Source organism: Podarcis muralis, chromosome 1 (genome assembly GCF_964188315.1).
Source record: "Podarcis muralis chromosome 1, rPodMur119.hap1.1, whole genome shotgun sequence".
In the NCBI taxonomy this organism is placed as follows: Eukaryota; Metazoa; Chordata; class Lepidosauria; order Squamata; family Lacertidae; genus Podarcis; species Podarcis muralis.
In genome coordinates this window covers 57,908,901-57,930,637 of record NC_135655.1, presented here as the reverse complement: position 1 = coordinate 57,930,637, position 21,737 = coordinate 57,908,901, and the positions used below count along the sequence as shown (strand labels likewise).

The window sequence follows — 21,737 nt, the reverse complement described above, 5'->3', positions numbered from 1 at the left end:
CCTTGCGTCTCTTTCGTAAGGTGCCTTAACATGGGGGCCTTTCACTAAACTATAATGATTTAACATCTGAAATGACAACTAATTGTCCTTTGGGAAGCTCAGATCACTGAAATCACTACAATCGGGGGGGGGGGGGGGGGAGAGATTGCAAAAACATCCATCAAAGCAAGAACTCAAATCACCCTTACATAAACCTGTGTTCTCTCAAATTTCTACAACACACATTTCTCATCTGAAATTCGGATTTGGAATCCACAATAATGATAAGTAGTCAGATATCTTGTGGGAGCTAAATTAAAGGTAACTGGAACAGTTTTTAAAAAAGAAAGATTAAACAGCAAGTTTTGGCAACTCTTTCCAAAAACAAAAGATTCAGACTGTTCTTACTGTTTGTAATCAGAACCACAACCTTAGTGCAATATTATATTTATTTCTTACAGTAATTTTGGTTGCCATACAAGAGTAGTAAGGATTAGGGAAAGTGCAAGTTACAGGAGCTTGATTTTGTTGTCATCAATTTGAAATAAGAGGAATTAAAGCACAAAAATTACAGCAACAAAGATAACATGAACACAAGTTGTTACACAAACTATAGCGAGAAACATTACTATCTAGAAAATAAAATAAATGTAATGGAAAAATTATCAGTATTAGAGGCTCATACACAGAGTCATTGCCAGATCAACTGGGTAATGCTTGTTTGTAAAGGAACTCAGAATCAGAAAATCACTTTTATTAACTTAGGTACCACAAATAGTTAGCTTTTGTGATATGTAAATTCTGTAAATCAACAGTCACATATAGTCATTTTATAATATATGAATTAAAACTTAAAATGTTCCCAGACACCCAGGGAATAGAGTCTGTGCAGTTATACACAATTTACATCTTGTGTGATTTTGGTATTGTATACACAAATATTACAGAAACTAGGCATGTAAATGCAATTTATTTAAATTACAGTATATAAACAAAAGTTGTTCCTAAAACCTGGAATATCATTAACAAGATTATCTCTAACACCTTATTTTGCACCATCATAGTAGCAGGAGATTAGAAGGGCCATTCCTGCTCCCAACATTTTCAAGACTGATAAAAATGCTAGGAGGCAACTGTATCTGTTACTATTGCTTTCTGTGATAAAACCATCAAACAGTACTAAAGACTACTTCCTCTTGGCAAAGGTGTATTTTATTGATAAAAGCAGTTCCTTGTAGGCCCTATTACTCTTTCAATCATAAGACACAATGTAAAAATAAACTATTTCATTAGCTCTTTGATGTTTAAATCTCTTTTCTACTAATTCTATTGTACCTACTATGTAAGTGCCTGAAAGAGATACATATCTAAGAGACCCCTTTTAAGAAAGGGATTACCATCACTTGTAACTTCGGTGTACACCATCATAAGATATTCAACAGTAAAAGGGTATGATTAACAGCAGCTTAGAAATAATTCTCTCTATTTTCTTTTCCTACCATGTGTCCTGTTGTATTTCCTGGCACATATTGTAGAGGTAACACCAACTGCATTCAAAGAAGCAAAAAGGAGCATGGCGTTCGTGGTTTATTTACTGAATTCTGCAATATCACCAAATGGAAGACAATGATGGCTGAATTATCATTTCCTTTTTTACACCCCCACCACCACAAAAAAAAATATTTGATGGCTTTTTGTAGCCACTGAATATATGAATGTCATCCTCTACATAATCCATATAATTATGGAAATTTCAGGACTTTTGCATTTAAACTAGATTTTAATTATAAGGTTACTTGGAACTTTCAAATGCAAATAGGAACCTGTGAAGGATACAACAACAGATGTTAAGTCAAAAGACCAGTTTTTGCAGAAAGTGAAGTGGGGGGAGAAGAGAGAGATGAATATTAGTTTTCATAATTAACCACTGCATTGTTAATTGTAACCATGTTTGAAGAAACACTCATCTTCTGAAGAAGTTCTAGCAAAGATAGAAAATATAACACAGCTCTGCTGGTTCAGATGCATCCAAATGAGGTTGATTTAAAAAGGTCAAGACTTAATAATTATTCCACAGAAATAGTAGTAAACCACAAAAGTTTTATTTTATTTTTTTAAATTTCTAGCATTGAAGTGGCACAAAGGCTGCCCAGTAGACCAGCCACTTATATTCTTAAAATATTGTGCTTATAAACTATCTGTACAACTATTTAAACTTGCAGTAAAGAAAGATATTGAAATTGCTAAATTTTATGTACTAGTTCTAGACCTAATTAGACACTTCGTTGTGAGAAAATATAATTAGAGATAGGCTGGGATGTATTAAGGAAAGAATTTAGATGCCTTCCAAAAATATGAGGCCTTCTGAAAGTTAAGTAGTTTGATGACTGAGTAACCACATATGATTTAACCTTCTGTTATAGGCTGAAGTCTTCAGGAAGGCGGGAACCACAAAATTCATAATGTGTATTACTTACGGTGGGAGAGAGAATAAGGTGGGAGAATACTGCTAATCTCCATAGGTTACGAAATCTCTAAATATACATCCCACAATAAAGACTATCATTCTAAGTATGCATTCCAACCAATTCATTGGTTTTCAACTCAGTGTCAAATAAACTCAACCCAAGTTGTGAGAACAAATGTATTCTCCTGCAATGCTGCTCTAGTTCATGCAGCAATGCAGAAGTGAACTTTGGGATTTTTGATTTTCAGTCAAACTGAAGCCAAAGTCAAACTGACGGTGTGCCAACTTTAGGTGGCTGACGTGTCTTTGGCACCCTGAATATTTGTTGGAATGGGGTCGGGCCCTCTCAATGTTGAGTGGGTCGCATGCTGCAGTATCAGTGGCTGGCTCCTCCACAGCACTCGGCCTCCTCCAGGTGTTGTGATGTCGTAGTGCGCATTGCCTGTGATACGACGTGTGTGTGCCACGCAAGACATCACACGTGTACAAAGCATGCCAGGACCCCTCAATCTGGTGGGCAACCTGGCGCCTCTGAACTGAAGCTAACTTGAATTTTTAGAAATTGTTCCTTGCATCTATAATAGGTGCCCACCAGGTTTCTGAAAAAAACAACATGCATCTTGCTTATAGTTTCAGTTTCTGCAGGCAATCGCTTTTAGATTTTCCTCTTCCTGGTGCCATAGACTAATGCCAACACATAAAGATACACTTCTGCATGTAAAAACAGGCTTTGTGCCACGTGGATTCAGCAAGAGCAGAAAGATGATCTTTTGAGATGGAAAATCCTACCCTATGCACAGTTGTGAACATAGCTTGTGCAAAGGTTTGTGCATTCACATGCAGAACTGTAGAAACAATATATATTGTTCTTTTATTTATACTTTGGATCATAGCAGTAATTGAGTCCCTCGCCACACGTGATCACTTTGACACAGCAAAAGCAATCGGTGCATAAAAGTACTTTTCTTTGCATGAACAGCTCATTCAGATCTGAATCTAACTGTGTGGGAGGGCAAAAATTAATGAAAGCTATTACAAAGGATGACAAGAACTAAATTCATTAGAGATAAACCAAGGAATGTAATAAACAAGCCAAAAGGATGTCAGAAAGTTGTTTGTTTGTTTTTTGAAATCTCTGCTTCTACAACCCCACGAATGTATTGATTTTTAATTAAAACCAGTAAATGTACTATGAAAAAATGTGAATGTTAGTATGGTGTCTAATTGGCAGAAGTGAGAATCAAAATAGGAGGAGCCATGGAACTGAGTGCAATGGGCATGTGGAATGACTGGGGGTGGGGAGAGCAGAAATTGCAAAAAGAGCTGGACATAATACTTTATTGTGAAAGGAGAAACACCAATATGTTTCAAACCAAAAATAAACTGGCACAGTATTGTTCAGGCAGAAGGGCATTTCTGAAGGGCAGGAAAACAATTCATGAATACCAAAGGATGAATGTTATTCCCATGCCCCATAAATAAAAATACTGTAATAATTTTAGAAATAATTTCAGTAAGACCAGAGCTTACACACACACACACATATATTTTAAAAAATTAGCATTTCCCCCCTTTCCTTATTCTCTCCCCTTCCTTCCTTCCTTCCTCTTTGAAATATATAGTCCCTTTAATAACGTACATTTACTTGGTTGGGGCGGCTCCCGGGCACCAAACTTACAATCTACACTCTTGCATATCAAAAACTATAGCAACCAACCGATGCTTCAATTTAGTGGTACTCTTGGGGAGCCAAGGCATTTGGGGTGTTTCAGTACCAGCCCATCTCTATTTATAACAAAGGTATGTGAGGCAAGCGCAGCCATTCTTATCTGTCCAGTAGCTGTTTCAAGGCTCTTTCTATGTTCATTCTGTGACCAACTCTAGTCACTCCAAGGTCTATCAAGTCTTCCTTCTGAAGGTTTGGTAAGTGAGTGCCATCTATTTCATTATCCATAAAGGTCTCTTTATGTTCACCTAAGTTTAAACTCTCCAACCAATCTGCCACATCTGGCTTGGTCCACAGGTGGACAGGCTTAGTTGTAAAAGGCTTATTTGATATTGGCTGTTGCAAGATTGAGGGAGAAGGAGACCTGCTGCGCCCTGTGTTCAAAGCAAAGAGGTCCCCCGAAGGAGGCTGGCTGGGTAGGCTAAAAACATCAGAAAGTGTTGGAGAAGGAGATGCAACTGGAGCAGCAGCAGTCAGAGGAGCTGGCATGATGTCCTTACTTATTTCTGTTGGTGAAACCACTGGGCTTGGAGCATGTCTTGCTCCTGGTGTCCTACTATCATAGTCTGGGGATCTGCTCTGCAGTGTGATTGGCTGGCTAGTCCCAGGCCGGACAGTAAAAGTGATGGTTGAACTTCGAGTACCTGAGACAGTGCTCATGACTTCTGTGCCCCTGAAATAAACAAATAAAAATGAACAGGAAATATTCAGACTCTCCACACATTAAAAATACAAATCAGCTCATTGCTAACTTATGACACGATTACGTATTAACGATATATATAAATGCCAAAGAGATGCCATACGACTTTGTGAAAACAATAGTGGCAGAAAACTATGAGCAAGCTTTACAAATATTTTAAAAGTCAAAGACAATGTCAAATATGCTGCTAAAAATTAACTCTAGCCACTGAATCATTGCCCCAAAGAGCATTATGGCAGAAGACGTTTAAGTTTGGTGAATCTCACAAGAGAGTTCCAAAACTGGACAAAACAACCAAGGATGCTTCTCTGTGTCATTGTTCTAATTTGTTGCACAGATGATGCACTAAGGAAATTACATTTAAGAGATCACAGCAGGGTACAGAAGAGGAGGCAGTTTCCAAGGTAAGTTATATGCTGAAACCAGTCTTGCTAAGCATAGGCCAGAATCCTAGAAGAACCCAGTTCTGATGCTTGGGAATTTCACCATCAGGAGGCAGGCCATTGTGTTTTGAACTAGCTGAATGCTCTTAGTACAGTGACTTGGCTCACCAGGGGTAGTCCTACACATTGGCAGAGCAACCAATTGGGCACCTGGGGTGGACTGGGGTGGCACCCAGGCGCAGGGCCAGCCGCCCACTGGGCGGGGCAAACCAGGGCAGGACACTCTGTGGGGCCTCTGAGGAATCTGCCTGCCTCCTCCCACTCAGCCGCCCTACAGCTGATGGGGAGGAGGCGGGTGGACTGTTTGGGGCAGCGCAGAGCCTGCAGGCGCCCAAGCCACCGTGTCATTCCGAGATGAGATGCATGGCTCAGGCGTGCTGCAGGCCCCATGGTGAGTGCCGCTCAGCGTTTTGTCACCCCCCTTAGTGGTGACACCTGGGGCGACCCACCCCAGCACACACCCCTTCCTCCGCCCCTGGTCCTATGTACAGTATATTAAGTGACAGTGTCCAGAGGTGGGGCAGATATTTGCATACCCACATAGTAAATCAAAGAGAGCTGAAGTCTCCAAAAAATCCAGAGGAAATACATTTTGCACCAAGTGAATCAAATTTGGTGAACAGAAACTTCACTCAAAAAAATGTTTTGAGAGAGTTTTAGCTTGGAGATGGTCTTGTTGACATGCTTTGGTTCCTGACAAGTAACCCTAAGGTCTATGCTTAGGCAGGGTGGAAAGCAAGAGGGGTTTATCAATAGGTAACTAAAGGATGAAAGACACACATTATGTATCAATTGCTCTGAAGATCTGCCTGCCTGTTTTAATGTTATGATCGGGGCTGGCTCTAGACACATCAAAGAAGAATTGCAGTTTAAAGAGGTGTAAATTTAAACAGGTAAAACAAGTAGAGAAAAATGGGACTCCACATCGCTATCTGGTGACACTATGTTATATCGCACATACAACACATATAAATCACTTTTTCTTTACCAGTCTAGCTGAGTCCTGGGACTAAGAGTACATGAATGTGTATGGACTATAGATTTTTATTCATCCTTACTTTTGGCATTTCTGATGCATCCTGTTTTATTAATATACAAAATAATGCATTTTAATTTTTTAAAAGGCTAAAAATAAGAGCAGCCCCTGTTTTTATTTGTCAAAGCAAGATTCTATTACAGATCCAGCTCATTTGAAGGCTCTTTTTAACCTGGGGAAATCTGAAGCTAGTAACACTGCTAGCCTCCACCGTTCAAAAGAAGAAAGTTTATCATTCAGGTAGGAGGTCTCTGATCTCTGACAATTACATGAAACTAGCCTTGAGGTCATGAAGCATAAATAATTGGTAACTAAAACAAAACTGAAATAACAGGTTGCAGTAAACTTGGCAAAGAGGACTTCTAGTTACAACTGTAATTGGGGCATCAAGATGGAGCAAAAGATCCAAGGAAGTCTTAGCAATGCAAGCCTGACTAATCAAAGGTGATATAACAGGTGTTAGTGTCCACTCTAAGTCACAGCACATGCACATTTTCAATATCTCATACTTGCTTTTATTCAGCTTCTATCCGCTCCGTTGCCCTTCCTTCCACAACTCCCAATCCATCTTTAATCTGTTTTGGATTTGACTGAGAATTGTGCCTTTCTGGTGCTTTCTAAGATTCTGGTGTGAATAACTTTTAAGTATAAAAATATAGGCTTGGATCTAAATAGGTACTTCAGGTATGTCAAGTGAGATTTTTTACCTTTTTCCTTCATACAGCAGAGACACATATCACATTACAAACTATTTCTGAATGCCCCTTCGTTTTCAAAATACGTTTGGCATGCAATGGGTAAAAAAACACAAGCACAAACTCTCTTGAATATGTAAAGCAAGTTGCATAGTTCTTGGGATTTGGGCCATTATCTGTGCATTTTAAATTATCAACACAGAGTTGATTAGTAGTATTCTAACATTATTTTCAGTTAAAAACAAAGTCAACTTCTACACCAAATGATAATGAGACCTCAGGTGTCAAAATGTCTTGGGCCAGCCTTGGTCACAGTTTATCTCCCCCAGACAAACCATGTGTGGTAAACCATATAATTCTTTGCTAACAGATCACACTTTGTCTGGAATGAGATAAAGTTTGGCTTAGCATTATGCAGGTCAATGGACGGAAACAAGTCTTGCCTGCCCCAGGTTTGCATGCTTCCCCCTTCCATCTCTGGTGTGGTCATAAAAGGGAGTTCAAAAGTTCATTTGTGGCACAACTTACGTAATAGTAGTACAACTAATGTATGGGACATCAGAAATGTCAAGTTCCTATACAGAGGAGCAGAAGGAGCGATTTAAAGTGCAGCATGGATGGGCTAGTATTAATAGCTCTCTGTATGGATAAAGGGAATCAAACAGTGAATCTTCCCAACATGGCAGTAAAGAATTAACAAGAATGCAAAAACGTTATTTGTAACTAAAGAAAAGATTTTCTAAGGTCAGTATTCAATTTCTGCAGAAATCACTGTAAATTACAGTGGGTAAAAAATAATTTAAAAATTACTGTGGATTCTAGAATGTTGATGCTTAGAGCTTGTCCACACTTCCGATTTCCCCCTCACTTTCCCCTGGGAAAACCCATGGTTTAATACTGAACTGGAACAAGTGGCAATTGGGCTTTCGACAGATTGCCATGTGTTCCAATTCAGTAGTAAACTGTTTGTTTTTTCAGGGCAAGAGAAAAACCTCTGGGTACTGTGCTTTCTAGGCATGGGACAAGCAAAAGTGTGGACAGGCCTTCAGTCTCTAACATCTTGTTTTATATCCTTAGCAGATTGTTATCTCAGAGAATACAAAGACTAAGGAGAAGGGTCAAAATGTGCACAGCACATGCAGGCTCCTTTCTTCCTTTCTGTGCATTGCTTCTGGCCTTATCACATACCAAACTGCATGTCTATAGTGACAACATGCCTTTGATGGCATGCTAACAAACAGGCCAATGGGGTCTGGGCTGGTTTGTACCATATTCTCTGGTACAAAGAAAAACATGCCTCAGACTTTAAAATGTACCCTGAGGAGACTTTGCCCATGAAGCTATTTAGGTGAATGGGAGGAAGAAGACAACTTGGAAGTATTTAATGCTGCACTTTCCACTGCCAAGTTGGAAACATCTGTTAAGTTTAAAAAGTAGCTTCTCTCTTTGACAGAAGTGCTGCAGGAAAAACGTCAAATACGAATCACCAGCGCTTACAATTCCCAGCATGTCTAAATAGTTTCTTTGAATTTGTGATAATTATTTTACAATCACAGTGAGAGAAACATTGGTCAAAGGTTATTGATTTGTAATTCAAACACAAAGGACCTGAAAATTTACCCAAAATAATGATTTATAAAAAAAAAAATTACATTAAATGGCATCCAGACCAAAGCTGTGCATTTTATTTAAGATAGAGCAGTTAGGGGTTTAAAAAAAATCTTTCAGAAATAAAAAAACACTAAATTGAGCTGTTTAAAATATTGATTGTCAGAAGCGGGGAAAGAGTTTCTTCTAGAAATATCAAACACATCCACATCCATAGCTGTGAGAAATAAAGTATCCGTTAGCAAATTCGGACTATACCCTTTTCTGTAAATTGTCAATAAGCGGTTATTAGACTAGAGACAATTCTTTCCAACCAAATTTACTTTTCTAATATGGCTTTTTATATTGTCAGGAATATATATATATATGAAAAGCTGGCTCTATTAGGAATAAGCATACAGTGATATTTTGTTGCAAATATTCACTTCCTTTGATTCCTCTGATTGCAATACACATTATGTTGTCTTAGATTATTTCACAATATGTAATTACTGTGTCACATCACTGAATTTTCCCAGGAAAAGCAGTCTGTAGGCATGAATTCCTATTAAAGTTATTTTGAGCCATTTTAATAGGATTTAAATATAGTACTACATTTTAAATAAACGTTTACTAGCAGCAGGACTGGGCAATATATCAACATGCCCAAAACCAGTTTGAAATCCATATAGTGATATCAGTTTCATAATTTTTGACCTGGCAATGTATCGTGAATCACAATATGTGTGTGTGCGCATGCATGCTATGAAAAAATTACAGTATGGGAAAGACCATGAAGCCAGCCAATGCCTCTACATAGCTCCATCCTTGTTTCAGACATTGTGATATATCAGTATATTGTGATGTTTAGCTGGTGATATATCACGATGTTGAAAACCAGACATTGCCCAGCCCTAACTAGCAGAAAGCTTCAATATACAAGGAGGTTTTTTTCCTGCTAAAATGAACTACATGGACACAAGAGTTATTTATATGCCAAACTGTTGCCCAAACATCTTTTTAAGATGTACAATGTGATCCTTTGTATGTTTACTCACAAGAAAGTTCTCATGAATTCAATGGAATTTGCTATTTAGCAAGTGAACTAAGGACCACAGGATGTAGAGCCAAACTGTACATGATGTTCATCTTTATTTTAATATGCATTTTAAATAATTCAAATAATAGCTACCTGGTGTGGGGCTTATAATGATCAAGATTGCAGCAGTCGGTGGGTGGGGAGAGTGAGAGATTAAATCATTATTTCCCTGCTGGAGTCATGACAAAAATAATACATTTGAAGCGGCTGTTTGCATTGGGAGGAAATCCTGAATTTGTGTTGAAGGTCTCTTCCCCCAACTTCTGCAATCAGTCCCCTGGCTGTCATTTTGCAGCTCAAGCTGTCTTGCTCTGGCGAGCAACCTGGATGCCGAATTCTGCACCTGCTGAAGTTTCCAAACAGTCTTTAGTGGCAGCCCTACATATAATGCGTTGCAGTAATCTAACCTAGCGGTTACCAGAGCATAGACAACAGACGTTAGGCTATCCCTGTCCAGATAGGGGTGCAGCTGGGCCACAAGCTGAAGCTGATGGAAGACACTCCACGCCACTGAGACCACCCAAGACCACTCTTTCAGAGGGAGTGTAACCCCATCAAAAGCAGGAAATATCCCATTCATCCGATCCAGGGACCATCCACTAACAGTGCCTCTGTCTTATCTGGATTGAGCCTCGGTTTATTGGCTCTCATCCAGTCCATAACTGAGGCAAGACATCAGTCCAGCACATCCACTGCCTCACCTGCAGATGCAAAGGAGAAGTAGAGCTATGTGTCACCAGCATATTGCTGATGACATACTCCAAATCTCTGTATCTCCACTCAGGGGTTTCATGTAGATGTTAAACAGCATAGGGGATAAAATTGAACCCCAAGGAACTCTACACTGAAGATTCTGCAGGACCAAAGCGCAAACCCTGCATCACCCTCTGGAAATGACCATCCAAGTAAGACCAGAACCACCACAAAGCGGTGCCACGCACCCCTAATTCGAACAACCACTCCAGAAGGATACCATGGTTTATGGTATCAAAAGCCACTGAGAAGTTGATAATTGACTGGAACACATTTCTTTCCTGACAGAGATCATAATGTAGTTTCTGTGCCAAAGCTGGGCCTAAATGCTGACTGAAATGGATCTAGAAAATCAGTTTCCTCCAAGAGTGCCTGGAACCCAGAACATCTCGCAGAAGAAGCAGCTGCAGTGCAGGCTTCTGAGTTCTGGCGAGATTTTGGTGGAAGCCGGTTGCGACCACTTCTCTGGGAGGGGAACCTGGAAGCCAACGCTACAGACATGTAACCTGGTAAGCCATGCAACCCCAGCTTTGGTGGGAGGTGGGGAGGTGGAGTCAGCAGATGCCACCACTAACACAAATTCCAATCTATGTATCTCTTAAATGAATAGCAGTTCCATTACAACCTGATAGTCTTCAACCCAGCATAGTCTCCAGCCCTCCAGAAGTGACACTCAGACTTCTGTCTTGCCACTATTGTTCCTAGGTCCCATCTGAAGTTTTCATTGGCTCTTGTTTTCTTAAACTCCCATCCCTTCCCCACCCATCGTTTCCTCAGACCTCTGCTTTTTAATGCACTGCCTACTTTGTCCCACTGCTTTAGCCAATCTGCTGCATGTGCAGATTCGCCACAACATTCATCTCTCTTCCCCCATAGACCTTCCAGTCCTTAAGCATTATGCAATTTCTTCAGAGGTCCTCCTTGCCTCAGAAAATATTCTGACAACACTGTTTCCTTGGCAGTTGGGAAAGTGCATGAGTTTGCACCAGCTCAGCCAACAAAGCTTCTCTATCATCATCATCATTATGTACAATACAATTATAGACTAGAAGAAATGGCTGTCTAGAAAATCTCAATATGTGAAATACAGTCACCTGCACTGCTTATTGATACTTGTTGCCAGTTCACAACGCTACACTAAAGGCAGAAGCAATAACTGGCAGAATTTCTTGGTGTATCTAGATTCTAGATAAGTCTTTGCCAACCTGGCCATGCTGGCTGGGGCTCATGGGAGTTGTAGTCCAAAACATATGGAAGGCACCAGTTTGATGAAGGCTGTTATAGACCTAACAGCTACTTTGTTACCTACATTTTTATTAACTAGCCTACCCAGCTCTCCTTCTACAGCATATGTCAGGAGTGACATAAGCTATGTGAAGTTTCTTCAGAGACCACTTTTGCCACAGTTCTGTCATCTTTGCACCTTACCTCATTCTCCACTTACTTTACTTTCAAGATTGTCCTCCTCAGAGCCTTCCTTCGGATTCCTTGTCTCTAAATTTTCTGTCCAATAACTTCTCTACAACCCAGGACCTATTTTCAGTCCTAAGTCTGCCCCCGTGCAACTTCTTACTCCCAACCAAACTGACACTCTCCCTTTCCCTCACAGAAATTGAACTGAAAACTTTCAGCAACCTGAACAATAACTTAATTGTTCGTGCCAATAGTTCATGCCACTATACTAGGCAGTGGAGGTTGGTCCATTGGGGTTAACGGGCATTGCCCCATCAACCTCATTCTGCTCTCAGGCACTCATATCTGTTTGATGTCCAACTTTTAACCAGTTAGGGGATGGCTCTGCCAATCACTGGCTCTGGCTCTCTCTACTGTTGGTCACCTGGCCTTCTGCCCTATCATTCCCAATGGGCACCAGTCATCACTGACACTAGGTAAGAGGCTTTACAAGTACAATGCAATATAAATTAAGCATTTGACTGTCTCATTGATTTCAACAAGGCTTAGACATGGCTGAATTTTATCCTTTGGCTCAATTCCTCATATTTTAATTTTTTTTTTTTTAACTACACACTTTCACTAACTCTAGAGTTGGAGTTGTTGGAGGCAAATTTTCCCTGGCGGCAGATGACAGAACCACAAGACTGGTGTAAAACATTCAAACAAGAGTTTTATTAAGGCTATACAAACAACAAACACAAAGCATGTGGGTGTTCTCTTTCTGCAGGCAGTTGCAAACTGCAACTTCTTCTCTTTATACACACCACCATCTGTGCCTAATTAGCCTGGAAAACCACACCCAGAACTCATAGAAAATGTCCTTAAAGTTACCTGACCCTTTTCCTATTTCTTGACGAATGATACCTAACAGGAGTACTAGTGAAATTTATGTAAGAAAGGGTCTAATGTTGAAGACCTATGGTGAATTTTAAAGAATGGCTACCACTTTTGGATAGGAGAAATATCTAATCCAAACTATGAATGAAAAACGAACAAAAAGTAACTAATGTGAACCAATGCATGGATTAAAAAAAGAAACAACCCCCCAAATAAACCCCCTTTGGTCGTCACTTACTTCATGGCACTTCAGAATGCCCCTCTTCTGTTAACGGCAGTCATGAGAGCAAATAAAATGACAAAATGGAATGACTGAGACACTGTAGAGTTACAAAGCAAAAGCACCTGCAAAATTGGCTGACAAACAGTTAACAAGATGAAGTGAAAGTAAAGGATGTAACAAAGTTCAGCTTTTGAAAAAACACCTCTCTGATTGTTGGGTTATTTATGAAACTCTAAGGTTATGAAGTTCAAAGGTGACCAATTCAACATCTGCCAATGCATATAATCTTCTTGATTTACTTTTCACTTACCTGTCTGGGGCAAAATTGTGTCAACAATGAAACATTTACAACTCAGTATATTAAAGCATGGCAATGAAACACTTGAATACCTCCTGGCTTCAGGAAGGACTGAGGACACATAGTAAAAAATATCACTAGCGTACAAAAGAGTGTCAGAAGAACAGAATCTTCCCTGAATAAGATATTAAGTCAACAGTTTCAGGCTGGCAACCCTGCAACTATTGTAACATCATTATGGATTAGAATAAACCTCCAGGATAACAGATACTGGTTCCAGCCTAAATTGTTCAAGATGCTTCCTGCCCCTTTCTTTCCCTCTTCACAGTTACCTCCTTTACTCTATTGATACAGTAATTATTCAGCGGATACTTGATCATTGTGTTTTAATACAACTATTTGGTTCAGAGGTAGATTAACCTGCTTATTTACTTGCTAATGTATTTACCTGCGTATTTATGAATGGGTGGTGGTGGTAGGGAGTACAGAGTTTACAATAAAAGCCGGGGAGAAGGAGCTCAAACAGCTGCTCTCTGATAATCAACAGGCTTTTGCGAGGTCTTTATAATTTGCTTTTTGTAAGATTAATTTAACAAAGATTATGTGGCAAGGACACCCAATTTCTTCCCATAAACAGCTTAAAGCAGGATGGGAGTACAAAGAACAAAAACTAACCCATCTGCTCAGGGACTGATTTTTTATGCTTGTCATTTACAGATTGAATTCAGCTAAGGACTTAATTCTTTTATTTTGGCAATTTTACTATGCACTTGGTTTTGATGGCATAATTTCAACACACACACACAAATGTGTCTTTGAAATGCATAGTAGTTGAAATATATTTTTTTCCCTCCAAAGGGTGGAAAACTTGTTTGGAAACATCCAAACTCTTAAGACTGGTATGGAGGTAGGCTGGTTATATCTTTTCAAGTGTGTGTGTGTGTGTGTGTGTGTGTGTGGAAGAGCACTCTTAATTTTGCCCTTTATACACTTGCGTGGAGCAAGAAGCAATTGCTGAATGTGTGAATTGCTGGGTGTGTGTTTGTGTGAATGTACATTAGTGAGAGCACTCTCCAAAAGCAATTTTCAAGGCTTTGTACACTCTCAGAAAACCACTGTTCTACAGCTGGTGGTGCCTTCTAATGCACACATGTATGGGTGTAGCCAGGACTTTTGTGGGGGGGGGGGTACAGAACCGATGTGATTGGCCATCTAGTTAAGTAATTCTGTTGCTTTACTGCCCCCCTTGACTATGCCCATGCCTAAATCAATACAATAAATCGTGATTCCTGGCGTTTTTGAAAAACAAAAAAGAAGAAACAACATTCAGGGTGTCCTGGTTTTTACTTCTTGAAATATGACATAAAAGTCAATAAGGAAAAAACCCTTCCATTGTTCAAATATCAGTATATGGAAGTATACAGATTTTTATTTCTAGAACCTACAAACTATAGCAATGCAGAAAAATAAACAGTTTTCAGGGAAATCTGTATCCAAATGATACTACAAGATAAGCTTGTAAAATTGACAATGACATAGTCAATATAGAGTGGCATCCTTTTTCTTTAAACTGCCTTAATTCTGTCTAGTTTAATTCATATGTTTTAGCTATGTTATATTTGTTATACCCCATTAGGGAAATCTGATTAAAAGGTGAGTGTACTGGCACCATAGGAAAGAATCACACTGATACAATTACTGTGAAGTACCTTAACATTTAAGTTGGTTTATAATTGGGACTTCCACTGCCAGCTGAGTGGACAAATTTTTAATAAGTATGCAGCACAGGAAGAAATTACCTTAATTTGCTTATTAAAATTAAATGAATCTTCATACTAAACTGAAAGTTGCAAAGTTAATCAACACTCCAGTATACTGTTAGGATTGCTACATTTCCTTACTGAAAGCCACAAATGTCATGGCAAATTTGGCTGCCAATTCTACATACGCTTTCCAATATTATAATTTCCAAATACTGCTAATACACACTGAAGACACAAAAACCATACTGTTCACATCTCTACAACAAGCAGAAAGCTAGCCACATTTTGATTATTACTTAAACTTCATGATTTAGCAAGCTCTTGTGGATATGACTCTCCATGCCTTTGGATTTTCCTCACTCTGTGACCTAAGCCAAGAATAGAAAGAGTAAATCCTGTTGTGTTTTAGCTCCCTCCATTGAAACTAATGGAAACCAACATTTTTTTGGAATTCCATGTGCACCTCTGAGTGTCAACAGACCCCTGGAACAGGGAGAACACTGTAATTTATAGAGTAACAGAAACTTAGCAGTACTTTTGATATTACAAGTTTGGTTCCGATTTGGCCTTTCCTGAACAGAAGGGCTTCTTCCATATATGGAAAGGACGGAGATCCAGAGAAGATTTCTACTGGAACCGGAAGAAATGGCTGAGGCCCTTTGTATGATCCCACCCCACTTCTTCCCATAGCCACAACACTGTTCTGAAAGGTCCACAAATCTTCTGGAGCATATTTTCAAGGGGAAGGGGAAAATCAGTAATGTGTCCTTCCTACACCTAAAAGTTATGTTTTATAAAAAGGCAGGAGTGAAATAAATAAAATAAATACTTTACAAAGAGTACACCTTATGAACCCTTTGCCTATTCACTGGTAAATCAGATTGCTAAATGAAAGGGAAGAACAAATAAGAACTGCTAGGTTCACTAACAGGAGTATAATTTTTAGGTATCCATTTGTGGTTTAGATATTCACTTGGCTTAATATATTGGAGAAGCAGCACAGCACACACACCCGTTCGACCCATAAAGTAACATGATATGGAAGCTCCACATAGAAATTTCATCACTGCCCCACTGGTATGTCATCCCTAGTTTGAGTGAGAACTGACACAAGAATTGAGTGTCTGTGCACATAGGATCCCTGTGGATCATTTATATTATACAATAAGATGTATGGTAATGGGCAGAGGGACTCATGACAATTCTCTACCACAGGCATCTCCAACTTTCAAGAGACTGAGATCTACTCTTACTATAAAAAAAACTAGCAGTGATCTACCAAAGTTGTTGAGCTTTCTTGGGGGGGGGGAGGGTTCCACGATCGACTGCGATCTACCACAGACCCCACGCAATCTACCAGTAGATCGTGATCTACCTGTTGGACACCCCTGCTCTACCACATAAAACCTGTCCCCATGTAGCTGAAGCTTAAACTTTGCTAGGAAACAGGTCCTGGTAATAATAATAATAATAATAATAATAATAATAATAATAATACTAATAATAATAATAATATAGATTTTTTTTGTATCTTGCCCTCCCCGGCCAAAGCCAGGCTCAACAACAGGTAAAAAATGGTACATTCAGAGTTTGGGGTTTCTTACATCACTCTACTGTTCCGCTACCATGGGTCGCCACCTTCAGTTGAAAGTCCTAGAACCTATCATAGCAAGTGCAACAAATCCATCCAAAGGCTCAATAAATTTCACAATATTGACTTTAAAAATATGTCTGACAAATGCAATCTTTCAGTGGTACTGGCTGTAAGGCAGGGTGGTTGAAGATGGGATGCCAAAGCTGACCCTGCCACCATATACTACCACCATGGAGAACATGTTTTTTAAAAAAGTTTTTAAAAAGTAATGTATTATTCACTATGGCAGTTGTATGCTCTGATGAAGAGGAGAGGATGACAGACCTCTCACATTTTTAATAGCTGTGTAGAAAATGTTTTTTTTTTTAAAGTGCAGCTGCTTTCACCCCTGCATGATAAGATGCACACAACAAAATTCCACAATTGAGAGAGGTGCAAAAGCCCTTGTATCCTTTGTCTCTGGCCACCCTAGAAAAGACTAAAGGACAGGCTTTGTGACTACTCTTCTTTCAACAATTAAAACCAAACAGCTCAAACAACAAATAATTAATGTACGTTGATCGCTTTACTGGAGCAACTGAATGTGCACAGTGTGAGAACAAGATGCTAGACCAAATGAGCAACTGGTATGATCCAGCAGGAAACTTGATTTTAAAAAATGAAACCAGAATACGGTCCATTAGTGCATCTCCTTTTTTACATGTGCTGAAGTCCATGCAATAAAATAAATATTTTTGAGGTTAAATGTGTCACTTTTGGTTTTTTCTAAAGTTGCATTGGAATATTTGTTATCATATAAAGGACAGATTTTTATTTCATTTACTAAAAAAGCATAGAGAGATTCTGGCTAGGATCCAAAGGTGTGAGCAGAAAGCACTTCTACATTTGCATGTGGGACTGCTGATTTCTCTCTTTCCTTCCACCTCCAACTGGATTCTCAGGAGTGCTTTGTTGGAGGTTGTAATGGATTGCAGCAGGAAGACGAAAAACCTTGGCAAATACATGCAGTGCCACATGTGGCCCTCTGCATTGCAAACTAAACATATGTATCATGCAAAATAAAACACACAAAACTACTCAACACATTCTAAATAAGATAGCTACTGCTGAAGCAATATCAACTTGAAATTAAATCAGAACTATAACCAGTCAGCTGTCACTTAGAGCCACTTTGAAACCTTTTCATTAAATGTGGCGAAGTTAGGGGTAAACCATAAAACACATAACCAGGGTTTCTAGAAAGGAGAGGTGAAATTGATTCTTAACTAGCAGCATAGGAAAAGATAGCATGTTTCAATACGTGTTAATATCATAAACAAAGAAGGGCAAAGGTGAAAAATGATAATAGGAATTAACACATTTTGTAGATTTTTAAGAGGGTCAAAAATTAATACTGGAGCATTAATACCATGCATTTTAAACATAAGATTAAATGGTATTTAAGACATTGTTAATGAAAGCAAAGGCAATTTAAACTTTACGGACACTATAGACTTAAAAAATAATTTAGTTGCATTTACCTTGTACTAAGACTTGCTGTTTTTATTCCTGGAGGTGACTCCAATCCTTCCCCTGGCTTTGATGATTTCTCTCTGTTCATTTGCTGCAGTATTGAGTTCAATTCACTAATGACATTAGCCTTTGGGCCTGAGAGAACTGGGCTTTTAACCTCCGTTACATCACCCCATAGCTTAGAGGTCCTTTGCTGTACAACTTTAGCCATACCGGGCTGTGCGCTGATAGGAGGTGGGGGTGGGGCAGGTGGAGGAATAACAAAACTATCTACAGTTTCTTCAATTAGCGCATCCTTGTAAAGTGCATTGCTTTTGTTGATTATGGGCTTCATTTTTGGCTTAGGAGGTACTGGGGGTTTGTCCACCAGAAATGTTTGCCCATCTGCATAGACTGTACAAGTATCCAAGTTCTCACCACCTTCAGAGGATAAGGTAGAGATGCTGGACACAGTTGAGATAGTGCTGGTTGTCTCTAGGTGATGGTCACTACTGCTTCGACTGTCCACCTCTTCAATCCCAGAGTCAGTGACATTATCAAAATTTTCAGGCGGTGGTAAAAATGAGGCAGGCAAACAGTTTGAAAGACCCACTGGTTTCTTACTGTCTATTGAATTTGAGGGTTGAGTAGGATTGAATGAAGCAGGCGGAGTTCCATTTTTTCTGTGTTTGAGCAAGTCTGTTAGTGCAGAGCCTGGGACAGAATGGTCATCAGGGATATCAAAACTGTTAGCAAATTCTAAAGGCGGTGGTAATGGCTCAGTAAAGATGAAATCTTCATCAAGGTCAACAGATGCTAAAGGGGGTGGAGGGATACGGAACGGTAAAATGATTGGATCATCAACGGAGCCAACTGCTACAATAGTTTTGCAGGGAGATGCAGGTAGCTCAGGCATGTCAGCTTCATCTAGTCCACTTTCTGCTGTTTCCGTACTTTCCTGCGCCTCTGGTGGAGGCTTTTCAGTATCCACATCTATCTCAGCACTTTCCTCTTCCTTTTCATCAGGGGTCTCATTGGACTGTGCTGTATCTACCGTATGAACCATGAGCAAACCAGCGGACTTCTGCTGTGAGGTATCCACAATATTGATCAGCATGTTCTTCTTTTCTTCAGGCCTCCTCTCTTTCCCCGTATCTGTCTCATATTTGTTCTCCGTCTCCTGCCGTCTTAGTGGACCACGCGTATTTTGCCTAGCAATTGTAGCTGTCACTGGAAATGTAGTTTCGATGTTGGACCTCATCTTTGTATCTATATAAAGGGGTTTATTAAGGTCTGCTTTGCCAGATTCTCCTTTCCCTGGAATTTGCTGGGTTTGTTCCTTCATGGCTCTATCTCTGGCAGAAAGGGCAAGGGCTAAAGGTGAATTTGGATCCAGTAATTTCCCTGTGAGTGGATGAACATAGTTATCCAAACTGGACATACCAGCATTCTGAGTTGCCAACACATTATTTTCTGAACCCATGGATGTTGGGGTTGGAGGGTTTGGTGTCCTTGCATCACTTTGATTACTTGATTCACTGCTATTAAAAATATTTTCAGGCTCTCTAGGTGCTGGGATAGGAGATGGTGATACAAGTTGCCTAAAGTTGTCTTCATTACCAAACATTCCCTCATCACTAAACTTAGACTGTCTCAAACGTGGCATTGGAGGCGATAGCCCAACATCCTCATCTCCCAAATCTGTGGAAAGGAAAGCTGGAGAGTTACGCCTGGCTTCTAACCTTTTCTCCCTATCCCTCACTGCCCCTGCAATGGCTGCTGCAAATGGACTACTGACAGTCAAGTTATCTTCAGGTCTGAGCTGTCCTGGTTGCTCTGAAGACTGTGGGTCAATCTCCATGCTGCTTCCTTGACTGCTTTTCCCACTACTGCTGGTAGATGGCTCTTTAACAATGATAGTTGGAATTGGAATAGAGCAGGTTTTTTCTGGACTATCCTCAACATTAGATTGTTTCACTAGCATTCCCTTCCGTCTTGCTGGCTTGGCTGGGACATACACTGCTTTGCTTGCTATTTTTCCAACTTCAGAGTATGGGTTCTCCGGCATCTGACCTCTCTTGTTTCTGAAGCTTGCCTGAGTTGAGGCATTTCTGCTATATAAGTCCTCAGAATCTAGAGAATAACGGTCCATCTCTCTCCGGAAATATATCCCTTTGTCCCTTATCACCGTTCCCATATTTTCAGATCTACCTGAAATAGCTAACTTTGCACCTGAATTCTGATTAAATGCAGGCTTAATTGTCCCATATATTCTAGACACTGGAGATTTGGGGGAGTTGTAAAGAGAAGGAGATGGAGGTGGTGGTGATGGAGGTAAAGACTGTGGAGGAGGAGGGATATCTTCAGAGGTGTCTGGCATGGATAGACTTCTGGTAAATTTTAGCATGGGAGGAGCCAAAAATTGCCGTTCTTCCTCTGTTATCCCTTTAAAAAAATCACAAGCTACAATTTTTAAATTGCTCTTGAATTTTAATTATCATCCATTGTCACCAAAGACATAGTAAACCAGGTACAGAAAATACTGTATTATATATTACTATGCATGGTTTGGTTTTAGAATATGTCTGCAACTAGATCTTCAGTTTACATTTTGGCTTGCCTCGGTGTCCCTATGCTGATCTTCCAGCATTTTCTTACATATGTGCACAGAGAATTGTGCACCCCTAAAGTAATGTTTTTTTAATGAACTGTGCATAAAAGGAAGTTATCAGCCAAAAGCTGTGAAAGACTGGAAGAAGAAAGGAAAGGAAAGCTTAAAAATAAATAAATGTATGTATGCATGTTGGCATTTGTGAATAGGTGGCCATGCATGAAACATGATAAAACAATGTTTCTACATGGGTAAAGAGAGTGGATTGAGAGGCATTGTGAAACAACCTTCCAAACAAACATATGTAACTTTGGAGTGAGATTGCTACCTGTTGTATGAGGTGCTAGATTTCATGCTGGAAAGCTAGATGTGAAGCACTAACCAGGGCAGGTCACAGCATGAGGCAATGGCTTCACAAGCTACTTGTGGTACTTCCTGGTACAGAGCAAAGAGACGCTCTCCTTACACAGACAGTCTCTGAAGTAATAATTAATATAGCTGGCTTGCTGGTTTGTGTTCAGGATGAAACAACATCAGCAAAAGGGTCTATCTAAGCTATGGGCTGATTGCTATTCCTTGTAAGAGTTGATAATATACATTTCTTTCACTGTATTTCCCGTAACTATTTTTATGTAGAGAGTTGCAAAGAATAACTTCATTATTTCACCAGGGAACAGAATATCCCTTCAAACATAAAGGAGAAGAAAGGACAAGAAAAACGTTGCCTCTCAGCTTTAGCTCCCATATTGCAACCTGCTCTAATTAAAGTTTGGTGTTAAATGTATCTTTTCGGTCTCTGCTTGCCATTGCTATTACAGCAAGAATAGCAATTGAAATTGTGGGGAATAAGACCTTTGAATAAGTTTCCAATATGACTAAAACAACATCATTTTGCAGAAAAATACATTTCCATAAAGCATATGTTGACTCTGTTTAACTTCCTCATTGTACAACCTAATACTTCTACAGCAAAATGG

The 21,737-nt window shown here is 39.6% G+C and overlaps 1 protein-coding gene across 9 annotated transcripts in view; it reads right to left on the bottom strand.

The window, feature by feature from the left end:
* Positions 1-3,483: 3,483 nt before the first annotated feature.
* SHANK2 (SH3 and multiple ankyrin repeat domains 2) overlaps positions 3,484-21,737 on the bottom strand; it is a 330,073-nt gene continuing 311,819 nt past the window's right edge. For 8 of the 9 annotated variants that reach the window (XM_028728438.2, XM_028728444.2, XM_028728450.2 and 5 more), the window contains 2 exons: positions 18,179-20,594; positions 3,484-4,845 (listed from right to left, as the gene is read on the bottom strand). In XM_028728438.2, coding sequence (XP_028584271.2) covers positions 4,272-4,845; positions 18,179-20,594 — 2,990 coding nt within the window. In that variant the 3' untranslated portion in view covers positions 3,484-4,271. The remainder of the gene's footprint in view (positions 4,846-18,178; positions 20,595-21,737) is intronic. The other variant, XM_077929335.1, reaches the window with a different exon arrangement.